Here is a 17,088-nt window from a genome sequence, read left to right on the forward strand (position 1 = left end):
AATACCTATCTGGTGTCTAGCTTAAGGAGGGGACTTTGGAGAGGTCTTTGTTTTATTGCAAGTAGCAAAATTTTGACTCAAATGGTCCACGTGGAAAGGGTAATACATGGGTTTTGTCAACACAGGCTTCAGGTAGTTTGACCCAGAAGCCCTCAATCCATAGGATTCTGGCTCCATTTTTTTTTTTTTAATTGGGGAATAGTGTGTTTTTCCAGGACCCATCAGCTCCATGTCAAGTCATTGTTTTTCTGTTTTGTTTTTTCAGTCTAGTTGTGCGTGGGTGGGGTGCAGCTCAGCTCCAAGTCACGTTGTCATTTTTTTAATCTAGTTGTGGAAGGCTCAGGTCACTGGCCCATGTGGGACTCGAACCAGTGACCTTGGTGTTACGAGCACCGCACTCTAACCACTTAGCCAACCGGCCACCCACGGGTGGCCCAGCTCCAAGTCCAAGCCATTGTCTCTCACTGGCCCATGTGGAAATCGAACCAGCAACCTTGTTGTTAAGAGCTAGCGCTCTAACCAACTGAGCCATCCGGCCACCCCTGGCTCCATTCTTCTGTAGCTTTCCCTGCTCTGTCCTCCTCTGAGTGTGGTCTCTGTCCTCAAGCCAGCCCCTCTCACAGTCTGAGGCTGCACATCCACATGGCTTATTGTCCAGAGAAAGAAAGAGCTGGAGTTCAAAAATTCCCAGGCTGTCAGTTCTGTCTGTCACTGATTGGGTGGGGTCATATGCACACCATTTTACCACTCGCAGGGAAGTCCAAAATCAAGGTGCTGGCAGAGTCCGTGTCTGATGAGAACCTGTTTCATGGTTCATAGACTGTTGTCTATTTGCCATGTCCCCACACAGTGAAAGGGGTGAGGGAGGTCTCTCAGGTCTCTTGCAAAACGGCATTGATCTCAATTATGAGGGCTCTGCCCTCATGACTTAATCACCTCCCCAAAGCCCCTCATCCTGATACTATTGTTTTGGGGGTTAGGTTTCAACATATGAATTTTTGGGGGTTGGAGACACAAAGGTTCAGACCATACTAGCAGATCTCTTTTCTTGGATTACTGAGTAATCTTCATGATGTTCTATCAGGAAAATTCTATCATTATCCTCACTTCACAGAGAAAGAAACAGAGGCTCAAGTGTGCAAACATGTATGATTACATAAATACGTGCTTGAAAAGGCTTTCTCTGAAATTCAACATCCATTCCTTATGTAAATTCTAAGTCAAATATTAATAGAAATATAAGGAAAGTTTGAAGATGGTTATCAAATTAAGTGATTACCAAAGAAAGATGACATATGACATAAGGTAGTTAAATGCCATCATCATTCAAATTTGGAACAGAACAGGAATGACTCACCACTGTTTCCAACAGTGTGTTTTGAGGTTTTTAGCTAATGAGATAAGAAAAAGGATAACTCTACCCACTGGAAAAGAAAAGACAAAATTATCTTTATGTGCAGAAGAAATGTTGTGTACTTAAATCATCCAAGTGACTCCTGTAAGAAAAGAAACCTAAATGAATTAAGACAGTTTTAAAGTTTTCTGTAGTAGGACAACTGTGCAAAATCAATAGCTTTTCTTGGTACCAGGACAAAAAGTTCAAAATGAAAAAATAAAATTTGTCCTGGGAATAAATTTGGAGAAGAACAGGATTTAAGTACAGAAAAGTATGTGATCCTGCTGAAAGGTGGTAAAGCTTGACATAAGTTATTGAGAGGATGCCTATCCCTAGGTTGGGGGGTACATGTACATTCTATGAATGTTTCTAAAAATAACACAAGTATGTGTGAGTCTTTTCTCACTACAAAGGGACATTTTGGATCCAATTTTGGTTAGCAGCCATTTCTACACAATATCAAAGAGTAATCAGCTCTACCTGACAGGAAAACCTGACAAAACCTGATAATAGCAACCAGAGCTGGCAGCATACATGTGTGCAAGTTCTATTGGCTAAGAATATTCCCACAAAAGTGGGGAAATTCTGTACCCTGGCCTCAGGATTCCATCAAGTCACTGCATAAGCCGGATAAACACATCATAATCCTGCATCAGCCAAATCAAGATATGTTTTAAATATCACCATATCCATTTCTGGCCAAGATGGAGTAACAGGGACTAGATTTCCCCTCATACTTGAAACAACCAACCAAAAAAAGACAAAATACATGAACAATGGTTTTCAAGATATTGAACACCATGCATTGAAGGCCCGTGGTCCCTGAGAGATAGGAAACAAATAAGGTGAGTCTTATAGTTGCCCGAGGTTACTGTCTTGGGTGAGCGCCCAGAGCAAGGTGCCAGGAAGGGGAACCCAGGTGGAACCTGGAACAGGCTGAGTTGAGATGGAGATGGAAGTCTGGGAAGACCAACTAGAGTCATAAGACAGAATACCGAAGAGAAGAGAACTGCATAGAGAATCCCAGAGATCTGCAGAGCGCTGATCGATGATCAGAGAATGTATATGAGGAAAGTAAGAGGCTGGGGGAAAAAACACTCAAAAGGATTAGAGGGAATAGTGACAGACACTGTCACTGGGGACAGTAACTAGTCTTACCAGTCAGATATTAAACCTCATGATTCATGGAGCACTGGGTAGAATACTCAGGAAGTTTTTGCCAGTAGTAAAGAATTATTAGCTCTGGACTCAATACTTCTCTGGACCCACCTAATATCACACAAGCAGATCTGAAGCATCAGACGGTTTCCAACGAACTCAACTGCATCTCAGGAAAAACCTCAAAAATATTTATAGGAATACAAAAAGTATTCAGCCCCCAACAAGGTTGTCTGGCATCCAATCAAAGATTACCAGTCATGCAAAGAGGCAGGAAAACAACACCCAGAGTGAGGAGAGTAATCAATTAAAACTTACCTAGGGGTGGCCGATGGCTCAGTTGCTTAGAGTGTGAGCTCTCAACAAGGTTGCTGGTTCAGTTCCCGCATGGGATGGTGGGCTGCGCCCCCTGCAACTAAAGATTGAAAACAGCCACTGGACTTGGAGCTGAGCTGCGCCCTCCACAACTAGATTGAAGGACAATGACTTGGAGCTGATGGGCCCTGGAGAAACACACTGTTCCCCAATATTCCCCAATAAAATTTTAAAAAGAAAAAGAAACTTACCCAGAAGTAACACAGATATTAGAATTAGCAGAGAAGAACATTAACAAAATATAAAAAGAGGAAAAACTGGGGCTGGCCCGGTGGCTCAGGCGGTTGGAGCTCCATGCTCCTAACTCCTAAGTCTGCCAGTTCAATTCCCACATGGGCCAGTGGGCTCTCAACCACAAGGTTGCCGGTTCGACTCCCACAAGGGATGGTGGGCTGCGCCCCCTGCAACTAGCAACGGCAACTGGACCTGGAGCTGAGCTGCGCCCTCCACAACTAAGACTGAAAGGACAACTTGAAGCTGAATGGTACCCTCCACAACTAAGATTGAAAGGACAACAACTTGACTTGGAAAAAAGACCTGGAAGTACACACTGTTCCACAATAAAGTCCTGTTCCCCTTCCCCAATAATTTATTTATTTATTTTTTTTAAAGAGGAGAAACAGCAGCAACAGCCTGGGAGAAGGGAATACAGGCCTAGTTTATTAGCATGCTGTTACCAAGGACCTGATGCATCTGGAAACCTTGTCTGCATTACAGGCAGAAAGAAGCAGCAAAGACTAAAGGGGACCTGATAGCCCAGTAGGTTCCCTTTAAAAAGTTTCTCAGAATTGCCACCCAGTGACTTCCACTTACATATTATGGGTCAGAACTGGTCACATCGCTATCTCTAGCTGCAAGGGAGCATGAAAATGTGAATAGTTTAACTTTCCAGCTTTTATAGTAGTGGAAGGCAAGGACAAAGGGAAAGGTCTTTGGGAAGCTAATCCACAGTGTCTGCCATGATAGGAAAACAACTGTTTAAACTACAACTAAAAATGTCAAGAAGTAAATAAATGGCTGACAGTAGCCAAGAAAATTATTTAGAATAGTAAGGAAAAACTTACCTCAAGATATTAAAACTTAACCATTAAGCCACTGTAACCAAGGATATGATGTTGACAGGTATATAGACCAATGGAATAGAATTCAGAGTCCAGAAATAAACCCATACATCTACAGTTAATTGATTTTCAACAACAGCGCTAAAGCCATTTAATGGGTAAAGAATAGTTTCTTCAACAAATAGTGTTGGGACAAGTGCATATCCACATGCAAAAGAGTGAAATTGGAAGGATGTCACACAAAATGGCAAAGTAAGAAACTGTAGGGTTTGGTCCCTCCACTGAATCAACCATTGATATGAAATGAGTGATTAGAATAAATCGTTTTGGAATTCTGGAAGGAGATCAGACATTCATAACAACCATGGGAGTGCTTGATGAAGAGAGAGGCTGCTGATCTTTCATAGGTGAGTGGCATGCATGAACCAATTCCCATCTTCCATTCATCAACTGTACCAAAGCTGTGGGGATCACAGCCCACATTTTTGAAGTGACTGTCTGGTACCAAGGCAGACAGTGGGGATTTTGTCTTCCAAAAATGTGAGGCTGTGTATTTAGATTGATTTGGAGTTGCCCTGAGAGACCGACACAGACACTTGTTTTCGTTTTGGCCTCTCAGCAGCAACATTAATGAGAAGATTTAGAGACAGGACCTCCCCCCATCCTATTTGAATCTGGACATACAGAAATAAAGGAACAGAAATGTTAGTGACCACACATAACAAGGAAAATACACCTACCAAAAATAGCTTGGAAAAGTCACAGTCTGATGGCTCCAGCCCTCAACAAGCAAAACTCAGCAATCTCCAAAAAATGGGAGAATCAGACTTCCAGAGTTATTACATTATAGTATTCAGGATGTCCAGTTAATGACAAAAATTACACAACATACAAAGAAATAAGAAAGCATGACCCATTCCAAGAGAAAAAGAATTTGGTAATACCATTCCTGAGGAAGACCAGACATTGGAATTACTAGTCAAAGATCTTAAATCAAGTGTCTTACATATGCTCAATCAGCTAAAGGAAACTATGGACAAAGAACTAAAAACAATAAGAAAAAAGATGTATGAAGACACTGATAAAGAGGTAGAAATTATAAAAGGAACCAAACAAATTCTGGAACTGAAAAGTACAATAATTGAAGTGAAAAATCCTGATGGATCAATAGCAGATCAGACTGAGATGAAGAAAAATTATTCAGTCTGAGGAGCTGAAAAAAAAAAAAACCCAAAGAAAAATTAACAGAGCCTGAGGAATCTGTGAGATACCATCAAGCATACCAACATAGACATCATAAGACTCCCAGGAGGAGATAGAGAAAGGGGCGTAAGAAATATTTGAAGAAATAATGGCCCTAAACTTCCCAAATATAATAAAAGTCATCAATCTATACATCCGAGAGATTCAATTAATTCCAAGGAGGATAAATTAGAAGAGATCCATGCTGAGACATATTATAGTCAAACTGTCAAAACCCTATGACAAAGAAGGGATTTCAAAGGTAGCAATAAAAAAGTGACTCGTTACATATGAGGGAGCCTCAAAAAGATTAAGCTGATTTCTCATCAGAAACCATGGAGGCCAGAAGGTAGTGGGATATAATATTTAAAGTCGTGAAAGAGAAAAACTGTCAACTAAGGATTCTATATCCAGCAGAGGAATGAAGGAAAGGGATTGCATATCCAATCAGCAATGAAGGAGAAGTTAAGACATTTCTAGATAAACAAAAGCCAAGTGGTTCATTATCAGTAGAATTGCCCTACAAGAAATGCTAAAGGAAATTCTTTAGGCTGAAATGAAAAGACACTAGATACTAAATCTAGCTAAAGGTTTGGAAAGAAATCTTATGACGTCTACTAAAATGAAAACTATTCATATCTTGACTCAGTACTCTTACTTCCTAGGACCTGTCCCTTAGAAATAAAACAACTATATTCAAGGAAATGCATTTAAGGATCTTTATTGCAGTATTACTAGCAGTGGCAAACAAATAAAAAAATAATCCAAATATCAACATGGGAACATTAAATGAATTTGGTATATTCATACTGTGGAATATTATGCAGCCAGGTTTTATCAAGTGTCAGAAATATGTCCATTGATCTCCAGAGATGGCTTTCATATATTGCTAAAAAGCACGTTGCTTTTTAGAAAATATGTATTGTAGTTTTTGTTTAAAAACTTTTCAAAAAGACAACTTATTTTACATAAACAGTTATTCACTCACTCGACAGATATTTATTGACTGTCAACCACGTGCTGAGAATACAGCCATAAAGAAAATTGAGAAATATCCTTGCTCTCATGGAGTTGACATTCTAAATGATGGAGACAAGAGAGTTGGGTTTCAGAAGAAGTGGAGATGTTGAATAGGCAGGTGTGAAATATCCGGAGGAATCAGGAGTAGGCGTAAGGGAAGTGAGAATCCTCTACATATATGCGGCATTCAAAGCCATAAGACTGGATGTAAAGTTTGTGCGTATTTGTCTAAACTTGGAGAAAATGTGGAAGGATGCACTGAGCTCTAGAGAGTTCAAGACTCAGCTGTTGTCTCTTTGGAAGGTTACCCTGTCTCTCAAAGCCCATTTATAAAATGGAAAGAATAACACAGCTGTCCAAATGGCTCCATCACTGCCACCTCTTGGCTTCGAGAAGTTGCTGCGAAGTTGGGATCTCCACGACAGAAGCCTAGCATCCCGAAAGCCCAGGCTGAAGCCAGGGCAACCATATTGATTACGGGAAGTGGGGAAGAGTTGCGACCGCAGCCACTTTCAGTTAGGGCAGGAGGCGATTTCCGGTCACCATCTTGAGAGACAGCAGGCGGAGCTCCGACTGACATGTTCATTAAGGGGCGGGCTCCGAAGGCACCTCCCGGAGAGAGACTGAGCTCGAAGCGCGGCGGGCGGAGGCAAGCAGCCATAGCCACGCCCCCGGCCTTGCGCTCCACCTCCGGGCCGCACTTCCGCCGGGCGAGCGTCTGTAGGCGCCGCTGCAGTAAATTGGGCCGCCGGTTTGCCGCATCACGGAAGATGGCGGCTGCGGCTGTGAACGGGGCGGTGGGCTCTTCGAGCTCTGGGCCCTCGGCAGCCTCGGGCGCGGTTCTGCAGGCCGCGGCCGGCATGTACGAGCAACTCAAGGGCGAGTGGAACCGTAAATGCCCAAACCTTAGCAAGTGCGGGGAAGAGCTGGGCCGTCTCAAGGTAGGGCTGGGCGAGGGACACTACGGGGGTCCAGACCGAGCCAAGTCCCGGCCCGCGAAGCGGATCGCGGGGCCCACGGGACCAAGGCGGGCTGGAGGACCCAGCGGAGCGAAGGATTCGGAACAGCCAAAGGGCGGGCTTCCAGGGGTTTAGAAGTGAGACGGGCCTGGGACCGACCAAATGTCGCTCCAGTGGGGGGGGTGATGGAGAGAGTGTTTCTGGAACACCTGAGCGAGAGGTCAGACTTTTGATTCTTAGAGGCCCAGCTGGCTGGAGGGGCAGGATGGAGGTGTGGGAGTCTTTCTGATGGCGGGTTCTGGACGAGACCAAGTGGGGAATGAGGACTGGACAGGGTGATGAAAGGAGGAGGCTGAGGTGATGGGGGGGGGTGTGTGGTCAAGACCAGACCAAGTGAAAGTCTGAGAGATTTGGGGCTTAGGGTCGCATCTGTGGGCAGTGAGGGGCAGCCAAGTGTGAGGGCTGGACTAAACCTAGCGAAAAAAATCCCTTGGTAGAGGACCAGAATGGGCTTCAGGGTTCTTCAGACCAAGTGTTTGGCCCACAGTGGGCCAGACAAATACTGTGGGGTGGACCAAGTTGCTGGGGGGCAGGTGTCAGATAAGAAATGATGTGTGGGCAGGACTATGGGGGCAGGTTAACGCCCATCCCTTCCTGGTGTAGATTTGGGATGGGTGGGTAAGTTGGGCCCAAATCAGTAGAGAACGATCTGCCAAAAAGGTGCTGGTGTCCCCCCACACCCATGATTCCATTGGGTCAGGCTCTGAGTGTGTCTTTTTTCCCAGTGGGGCTATTAATAATTGTAATGAGGTAATCCTGGATGAGCACTGCACAGTGTGCCCTGTCCCTGTTCTCGGTGCTTTGTGAGGCTTGACTCCTTTAATACTCAAAACAACCGATGAGTTAGCGATGATGATGAGCTCCATTTTCTAGGTCAGAAAGCCAAGGCCTAGGGAAGGTAAATAATCATTACTTTTCCTTCCTTCCATCCTTCCATGGCCTCATCAGCTGGTTCTGTTGGAGCTCAACTTCCTGCCAACCACAGGGACCAAACTGACCAAACAGCAGCTCATTCTGGCCCGTGAGTGTCACTGGAGTTGGTGTGTGGGGGGTTGATGGGCTGGGGGTCATGGCAGGAATGGTAGTGGTGGTCAGGAGAGGGACTCCTGAGAACCTGCTCTGTGACGCACAGGTGACATACTGGAGATTGGGGCCCAGTGGAGTATCCTACGCAAGGACATCCCCTCCTTCGAGCGCTACATGGCTCAGCTCAAATGCTACTACTTCGATTACAGGTGAGGATGGGCCATGCCCCTGGTAGGGGTTGGGGGAGTTATGTGGCAGATCTTTGATCCCTGGTGCTCCAGCCACTTGAGTCATCTTCCTTTACCTGTGAACTCCTCCTTTGCCTCGCCCCATCCCCAGAGGCTGCAGGGTCAGGAGTTGGCCTGGAGGTTCTGAATCTGGGATCGTACCATCCCGTCTCTGTTGGTCTCCAATCTGTCTCCCCTCACCCCCCGCCCCATCATTCCCACACTACGTTTCTACTCACCACTGCAGCCATCATCACCTTTCACCTGTTTTGCCCCAGCCTTGCTCCTTTGGATCATCACTCTCATGACATCCAGTAGGATCTTTGTGACACTAAAATTTGAGCATGTTAACCCCCTGCTTAGAACCTGTCATGGCTCTCCATAGCCCTCAGGTTCTAGGCCAAGCTCTTTCCTGTGGCCTTCAGTGCTGTATCAGCCCTGACCCCTCTGCCTCTGCTATGCTTGCCCACAGCCCTAGCCTGTCTCTCCCACTGGACTGAACCCTCTAAAGGCAGAGGGTCTTGGTCACTGCTGTGTTCCAGCACTGACTAGCATGGGGCCAGGCCCAGAGCAGGAATTCTTGGATATGTGTTGAATATAAAGCTGAATGAATGGTTTTATAATTCACTGGTGCCTCCATGGAATAATTTATGAATTTGACATCAGAAGTCAGACAAACCTGAGTTTGAAACTAATTTTGCCACTTCCTGATTATGTGGTCTTGGGCAAATAACTTGACCTCCCTAAGCCTCAGTTTTCCTCTTAAAGTAAAGGTGACGATTCTTTTTTAAAAAAATTATTTTTTTCGGTTACAGTTGACATGCAATGTTATTTTATATTAGTTTCAGGTGTAGAGCATAGTGGTTAGACATGTAATTTATGCAGTGATTCCCCTCCGATTAGTCTAGTACCCACCTAGCACTGTACATAGTCGTTGCAACATTATTGACTATATTCTCTGTGCTGTACTTTACATTCCCATGACTATTTTGTAACTACTAATTTGTACTTCTTAGTCCCTTCACCTTTTCAGGGTGATGATTATTAATATAATCATAGCTAACACTTATAGTTTTTTGGGGTACTGCTCTTATAACTTTATCTGGGTTAAATCATTTGATTCACTTAACACTTATTCATTTAACCCACATCTGTGATATGGCTACTGTGTTGATACCCATTTTACAGTTGGGGAAACTGAGGCTAGGTCACTTTACTGAAGTGAGGTCACTTGCTTGGGCTTATATGACCTGTGACTCCTTGCCTATCCCTTTACCTGTGAACTCTGGGCATCAGTTTCATCTGAAAACCCAGGACTCAGTACCTCTCCAAGGAGACAGCCCAGGACAGTCATCAGGGTCCCTGGAGCCTGGAGTGGGGGACTTGGTAGGTACCTAAGCCTTCTTTACGTTGGTTTCCCCACCCTGGTCCACAGGGAGCAGCTCCCCGAGTCAGCATACATGCACCAGCTCTTGGGCCTCAACCTCCTCTTCCTGCTGTCCCAGAACCGGGTGGCTGAGTTCCACACAGAATTGGAGCGGCTACCTGCCAAGGACATCCAGACCAATGTATACATCAAGCATCCTGTGTCCCTTGAGCAAGTGAGACTGGGGAAGGGGGAAAGAGGGCCTGACTAAAGTGGGTGGTGCAGAGATAGACATTAGGGAGGGTTTCCTGGAGGAGTGGGAAGGGTTCAGTCATCTTTTAGCCCACAGACTCATTTGCTTTAACAAATGCCGAGCCCCAGTGTGTGTAGCATTGTGGTTGGTTTTCATGCTGTACAGTGAACAAAACATAAAATCCCTGATCTCGTGGGTATGACATTCAGGTGAAGAAGCAGACAAAAACAAGATTAAGTAATAGTCTGCCAGCTGTTAAGTACTATGGAGAAAAATCAAGCAGGAAGGAGGGTGGAGAGTTGGGGTCAGGGGTGAATTTTTTATAAGGGTAGTCAGGGCAGGCCTTGCTGAAAAGGGGAAATTTGAGGAAGACTTGAGAGGGATGAAGAATCCAACCATGTGGGCATCTGGGGAGTCAGTGATCCAGGAAGAGGGAGCAGCCAGACCAAGGGTCCCAAGGCAGAAACATGCCTGGTATAGCGGAGGGGCAGCAAGGAGGACAGTGTTTCTAGAACAAGGTCAGCAGGTCAGGGAAGAGCCTTCGTACCTAAGGTTAGGAATTAGTTCCTAGAGCTGAGATCTCATGGTAGAACTTGGCTGTGGGGAGAGGCTGGCAGAGAGGGCAGTTAAGGAGGGCTTGGGGTGGCTTTAGCTCTGTCTCCCTCCTGTGATTGAAGAATAGATGAGATAATTACATATTATCCCAGGGCATGCTAGCTTGGGGAGAGAGAGAGAGTGTTTGTGTGTGTGTAATTAAACCAGGGAGGGCTTCCTGGAAGAGCAGGTACACAGTCTGCATGGGGAATGGGTCTTCTGGCAGAGTGGGGATTATGGAGGCACTCGGAGTACGGTGAGGCCTCAGCAGGTAGTTCTCCCTCAGCTGCTTCCTCATCCCCTGGTCTTCCCCACCCCTGACCTCTGTAGTACCTGATGGAGGGCAGTTACAACAAGGTGTTCCTGGCCAAAGGCAACATCCCTGCCGAGAGCTATACCTTCTTCATCGATATCCTGCTCGACACTATCAGGTGCGTGGGGGGACCGAGGCCATGGGCTCGGAAAGAGCGTGGAATCCAGAGTCAGGCAGCCCTTAGTTGAATCCCATTCTGGCCAGTGTGGTCTGGGGAGGCTGACCACATCAGTTCTCCTTTTCTATGAACTGGAACTGGTCATGAGATTGTAGAAAACAGCCCTCATCTCATTCTGGGCTGTCTGCGCATGTGCCCATTCATGTCAGACCTGGAGCATGGACTTGGCACCCAGTGCTCAGCAGACAAGGACCATGCTGCCTTTCTGAGAAGTGCTCCAGCCCAGGAGCCTGACTGCACATCAGGTCACCCAGACTGGAGTCCTCAGTTTCCCCTTCTTTAGAATGAGGCCATCAAATTCTGCTAGCCCCTCGGGTTGCTCTGCACAGGTGATATCACATGGGCAGGTCGACGTGACATTTACAGGTCCCTTGAGGAGTGAAAGGTTGTCCAGGTGGTGCAGAGCGCCAGATTCAGGTGGGTTTCCATTCCTCGGATAAAACCAAGCTGAGAGAGCTGGTGGGGATGCGGAGGGTAGTTTTGTGGGTTTATTTTTAATGATGGACTATTTTGGCTCTCCAAAATGAACAGGAAGTAAAAAAACGAGTGCGCACATACCGACCGCTTGGCAGAGGAGATAAACCACCTTAGAAGCAGATGCACTTCCTGGTCATTGTTTTCCCCAAGCGAACAAATTCTGCCCTTTCAGTCACAGATGCCTTGTTGGTTTTCTACTTCAGTGTCAATCATAATGCCTCTTAGCAGGGGTGCAAGGAGCGCCCCCCCTCTGGATCAGATCTGGAAGTGGGGGAAGCACCCTTGTGGGGAGGCTGTTATGTGAAGAGAGCCCCTTATGGGAATCCTAGGCTGGTTTTCAGACAGCCTGAAGTCCTCGTAGCTGGGAGTAGGATTCAGAGTTTGGGCCTGGAAGACGGAGAGACCTGGGAATGGACCCTGTTGTGGCCCTGGCTTTGCAGCTCTGGTCAAGCTTTTCCTTCTTTCTCTGAGCCTCTGTGGGTTAAACAGGGCAGATAACATATTCCAGCAGTCAGTGCGGAAGTCAGGGTCAGAGCTCACACATGTCAGGCCAGGAAGGACGGACGGCCTGGAGCACTGTTTGTGCTCAGTAACGAGAACCTCATCTTCCCCCAGGGATGAGATTGCTGGGTGCATCGAGAAGGCCTATGAGAAAATTCTCTTCACTGAGGCCACCCGGATCCTCTTCTTCAACACACCCAAAAAGATGACGGACTATGCCAAGAAGGTGGCTGGGGTGCAGGGCAAGGGGTTGTGGGGCCAAGGGGTACCCTTATTAACAGCAGTGAGGATGGCCTGGAGGGACACGGGAGCAAGACTGCCCAGGTTCACATCCAGCTGTGTGACCTCAGGCAAGTCACAGAACTTCTCTGAGCTTCAGTTTCCATCTGTAGAATGGAGCTAGAATTTAACATGTGGGATGAACTTAGCATAGCACCTGGCACCAGGTGGAGGTGGACACAAGTCTTGGCTGTTGTCCTTATCAGAATTCCTTAGAGGTTGCAGCTTTTCCCCACAAGACTTAGCTTCATTTGGTCTGAGGTATTTGTGCAGGCGCAGTGCCCCTGGAGATGTTGGTGCGTGGGGTGCAGTAACTCAGTCACTGAGGAGGGTCAAGACCAAGCTGGAAGAGGTGAAACTGAACTTGAGTGATGGGGATGGTTGATAGTGATTGTTTACTCTGGACCAAACACTGCTCAGCACTTTACAGGTGTGTTGACTGAATCCTCACAGCAGACCTGGAGAAGCATATTAGGGTCCTGGTCTCAAACATGGAGAAACTGAGGCACAGAGAAGTGAAGTTACTTGCCTAGAGTTGTGTGGGTAGAGTACAGTTGATAAAGAAAGGGAGCCAGGGGTCCATATGGATAAGTGCTGGTTTTCTGGGGTGGGGAGGGAGCCTGTGTGACCACCCACCCATCTGTCATCCCTCCCTTTCTGCAGCGAGGGTGGGTCCTGGGCCTCAACAACTACTACAGCTTTGCCAGCCAGCAGCAGAAACCAGAAGATACGACCATCCCCTCCACGGAACTGGCCAAACAGGTCATCGAGTACGCCCGGCAGCTGGAGATGATCGTCTGAACCCAGCAGGCACTGGGGTGGGGCGGGGCTTGCATTATTGAAAGCAGTTGCAGTGCAGGGCTCCCTCCAATAAAGCTGGATAGACATTCTTTCCTAGGCGTTTGTCTCCCTGGGTGGAATGGTGGGGAGATAAGTCCCATCTCTGAAGAACTTGGAAGTTTTAGGGTCCTCAGGGGTCAGCCTCTGTCCAGTGGCCTTTGCTCAGAGTATGAAACACATGCTCATGAGTAGAGGGACTGTTGCACCCAGCTGTGCACACACAGGAGGGCCAGGCCAAGGCACCAGAGTTTTTTAGCAAAAGGGATAAAATGTCCCAATTTAAAAAGTTAGCAATGAATTAAACCAGTTTTTTAAATGACATGAAATGCAACCCATTTGCGGGCTACTAGTTTGAGACTTCTGTGGGATGAAAGGCATGAGCCCTGCCGTGAACTTACCCTGATTCCCACCTTTTCTGAGCCAGTGTTGTGACTTACGACCTCTCATACTCCCAGCCTGTTTCTTGCCTTGAAATTGTCAAGAAACTGTTGCATTAAGTTAGAGTCCAAATCCAGCTAAGTCAATTGTGGGATTTTTCAAGTCTTCCAGAGTCAGTTTCCCCAGCCGTAAAATGGGAATGATCACTCCTATTTTCCAAAGTAATTGTGCTGAACCCTTGAGCTTAGCACCAGATCAGCTCAGAAATGGGGCTGATGGTATTAACATCTTACCTCTGGGCAGATCAGTCTGGATACTAGATGAATGGAAGCTCCATTACTGCTGCTCTGGGTCCAGCCTCCTTACTGTTTCCAGGATGTGGTGCTTGCATGGAGACCTCTGCCCTGCCCCACCCCACCTCTTCAGTCCTTAGCAGATGACTTGACAGGCAGCTAAGCATCTGGATGGTTATTTTATTGTCAAGGAGAGGAAAGCGGAGGCCATTGAACAGACTGCACTCAGTTGGAATGGGTGGCCTGCAAATCGTAGTGCTCTAGCCCGGCTACCAGGGAGCCGGCCAGCTTGATGGTGGCAACCCAGGGCGGCTCACTCAGGTGGTTGGTGGGCGTGCTCAGCCTAGAGGGAAGGCAGAGTCAGCAAGGACTGGCTACGTGGCCAGGCCCTTACCCCTCCTAGGCTTCATTTCCCCTATCTGTAGAAGGGGCCATGTCTGAATATCCCGAAGGCAGTCTAGGGCAGGGCTGTCTTTACTTGAAATAGGAAAGGGGCCCCACCCCAGCTGAACCCCAAGGGGTCCAGGGCAGAGGGTCTCCTAGTGATTCAGAGTCCTCAGGTTCTAGGGTCAGACAGACCCTGGTGACTGATCCTGAGATTCAGTGTTTGGGGGGCGGAGAGGGGGCGGTAACAGAGATGCAGAGAGCGTCTCCCTTGGATCTGAAGACTTGGAAGTAATCACTTGCAGCACGAGGACTGAGGCATTAGTGCCCTCTGGCGGTCACAACCTTAGGTTCCCAGTCATAATTGCTAAAGGCTGGAGGGAGGGGAAAGGCTGAGGGGCTACACCAGGGGCTTTGGAGGCTGCGTTTATATCCGTTTGTTTCCAGAAGTCAGTCATCTCCTCTCCCATCCCTGAAGGGTTTGGGACATGGTCACTCTTGGTGCTCTCAAGTACGAGTGTCAAGGCCATGAAGATGGTCAGGCCAGCTGGGACCAGCTTCCCTCCCTGATGGCTCAAGACAGCCAAGGGTCAGCTTGGAGGTCTGGATACCAGGGGGCTGGGCCAAGGTGTACCCTCTCCTGTCAGTGGTCCTGAAAACTTGGCTTCTAGCTGGGTTTGAGATGCAGCCAAGGCAAAGGTCAAGGGTCAGCTGGGATCAGGACTCCAAAAGACTGAAAGACTGACTATTCAGGACCTTCCCTCACCAGGCAGACACGTTGCGTGGCAGGCGGCGATGGCGCGGCTGGTGGCGGCAGTAACACTTGCAGGGACAAGAGTTAAGCACCTGGAAGGGTGGCCAGTGGCGCGCAGCACCTGTATTGGCCGTCCCAGCCAGAAGAGCCCCCCCACCACCATTTCCTCCACCGCCGCTGTCAGTCACGGTGGCGTCAGTCAGTTCTCGAGGACCATCTCCAGGCGCGCCATCCTCACGGGTCGTGCCCCGAGCAGCGCGGGGACCCTTGTTTCTACGCGTGCGGGCCTTGGGCGCGGGCGCAGGCGGCGATGGCGCGGCCATGGTGGGAGCTGGAGCCGGGGATAGGGCTGGGGTCGGGGCCAGGGCCTGGTCCGCAGCTAAGGCGACAGGCGGGGCGGGAGCCAGCGCGGACTCCAAGTGGCCCCGGCCTGGGGTGGGCTGGAGAGCCGCAGGCAGCGGCTTTAGCTGGAGCACTGGTGGCTGCGGCGGTGTGGGCGGCGGTGCGGGAGGCGGCGTGGGTGGTGGCGGCGGCGGCGGCGGCGGAGGCGGCAACTCCTGTGGGACGGGAGTCCCGGGGCGCACAGGCTCGCCATTGGTGGGCGCTGGGAAGATGAACTTAGGCGGCGCCAGCAGGGTGTGTGCGGGCCTCCGGGGCCCGGGAATTGGGTGCATCTGCACTGACGGAGGCGGCGGGGAGCCCCACGGCCCTGAGAACGCAGCCGCGCGCCGTCGGGGCGACCCGATGCCTCTGCTAGATCCGTTGAAGCGGAAGTGGCGTTCAGGACCGTCAGGAGGACTCACCCAGTCAAATTTTGGCTTCGATCCTGGGAAGGTGGTGTAGGGTGACGGCGGAAGGGCCCGGGCGTGGGATGCAGGCGCCGATGGGGGTCTAGCACGCCCCTCGCCGTCTCCATTACCGCCCTCTGCTTCCTGGGTTCCCCGAGGGACCTCTCCTAGGGGGCAAGCAGCCCCAGGAGCCAGAGGCCCCTGCTTCAGGGCTTCAGCGTAAGAGATGGCGCCCGAGGCGGAGAAGAATCCCCCGCCTCCGCCGCCCCGGAGCGAGGCTTTGGAGGCTAAGGAATTCGACGCCGCCGCAGGGGGTAAAGGGGGACCCGACTTGAAGGTGACTTTACACAGTAGACTCAGGCCGGGCTCCGAGGCGGCAGGGCGGGCCATTTCGCCCTCTCCGGATTGGGGCGGCGCCCCTCCGCGGGCCTCGCCTGCCGTCTGGCCCTCGCTGCCGCGCCCCAGCTGGCTTTCTGTGGGGGTTGCAGCAGATGTGACCAAAGCAGAACTGATTTTGCGGTCCAGGGGCTGCCGGTAGGAAGGTGGCGGTGGTGGCGTCTTCCGCGGCTCCAAGGGTGGCGGAGTCAGGGATAGGGCCCTCGGGACAGAGTCGGGATCCTCTTCGGTTAGTTGCCGGGGCGGTGGCGGCAGTGGACGGAGGCTCGGAAGGTCGCCCTGGCCGCGATGGCTTGCCTCCAGCAGATCGCAGATTCGGGGCACCGGAGTGCCCGTGGGTTTTCGCCACTTAGACGGCTCGGGCCACAGGGTCTCCACGGGGGGCGGGGGTGGTGTGGAGACCGCGGCCACAGCCACCTCCTCTGAAGGGGGCGTCACTGGCGAGGGCAATTCTAAGGTCAGGGGCAGGGGCGAGGGTGAGGCCTGAGGCTCCGGGGGTACCAGGAGACCCTGGGGCGCGGAGCCGCCGGGGAACCAGACTTCCAGCCCGCGAGCCAAGCGCATGGCAGGGGAGGAGGGGGTCACCTCGGGCTCCGCCATGGACGTCCTGCGGGAGTCGGAGGAGAGGTCCGAGGCCTGCTCTTTACGGGAGCTCCCGCCCGCGGATGACTCCGACTGCACGTTCCCCATTTCTGGCGGAGGTCGGGGACTACGGTCAGAAAAACTTCCACCAGTCAGTCTGCCAGGAAAACTTCGAGGAGGCTGGCTGT

The 17,088-nt window shown here is 49.6% G+C and overlaps 2 protein-coding genes across 2 annotated transcripts; one reads left to right on the top strand and one right to left on the bottom strand.

Annotated features, from left to right (window-relative positions):
* Positions 1-6,807: 6,807 nt before the first annotated feature.
* PSMD8 (proteasome 26S subunit, non-ATPase 8) lies at positions 6,808-13,375 on the top strand. The gene is made up of 7 exons (XM_081032184.1): positions 6,808-7,193; positions 8,220-8,292; positions 8,404-8,506; positions 9,960-10,125; positions 11,068-11,168; positions 12,321-12,432; positions 13,149-13,375. Exons 1-7 carry the CDS (start codon positions 6,831-6,833, stop codon positions 13,284-13,286), a joined length of 1,056 nt encoding a protein of 351 aa, XP_080888310.1. The 5' UTR covers positions 6,808-6,830; the 3' UTR covers positions 13,287-13,375.
* An 846-nt stretch (positions 13,376-14,221) lies between these two features.
* Positions 14,222-17,008, bottom strand: GGN (gametogenetin; the record flags this gene model as incomplete). Its single annotated transcript, XM_081031293.1, has 2 exons — positions 14,222-14,339; positions 15,147-17,008. 2 exons carry the CDS (start codon positions 17,006-17,008, stop codon positions 14,222-14,224), a joined length of 1,980 nt encoding a protein of 659 aa, XP_080887419.1.
* Between the last annotated feature and the right edge of the window lie 80 nt (positions 17,009-17,088).

Source organism: Rhinolophus hipposideros, assembly GCF_964194185.1.
Source record: "Rhinolophus hipposideros genome assembly, chromosome: 21".
NCBI classification, from domain to species: domain Eukaryota; kingdom Metazoa; phylum Chordata; class Mammalia; order Chiroptera; family Rhinolophidae; genus Rhinolophus; species Rhinolophus hipposideros.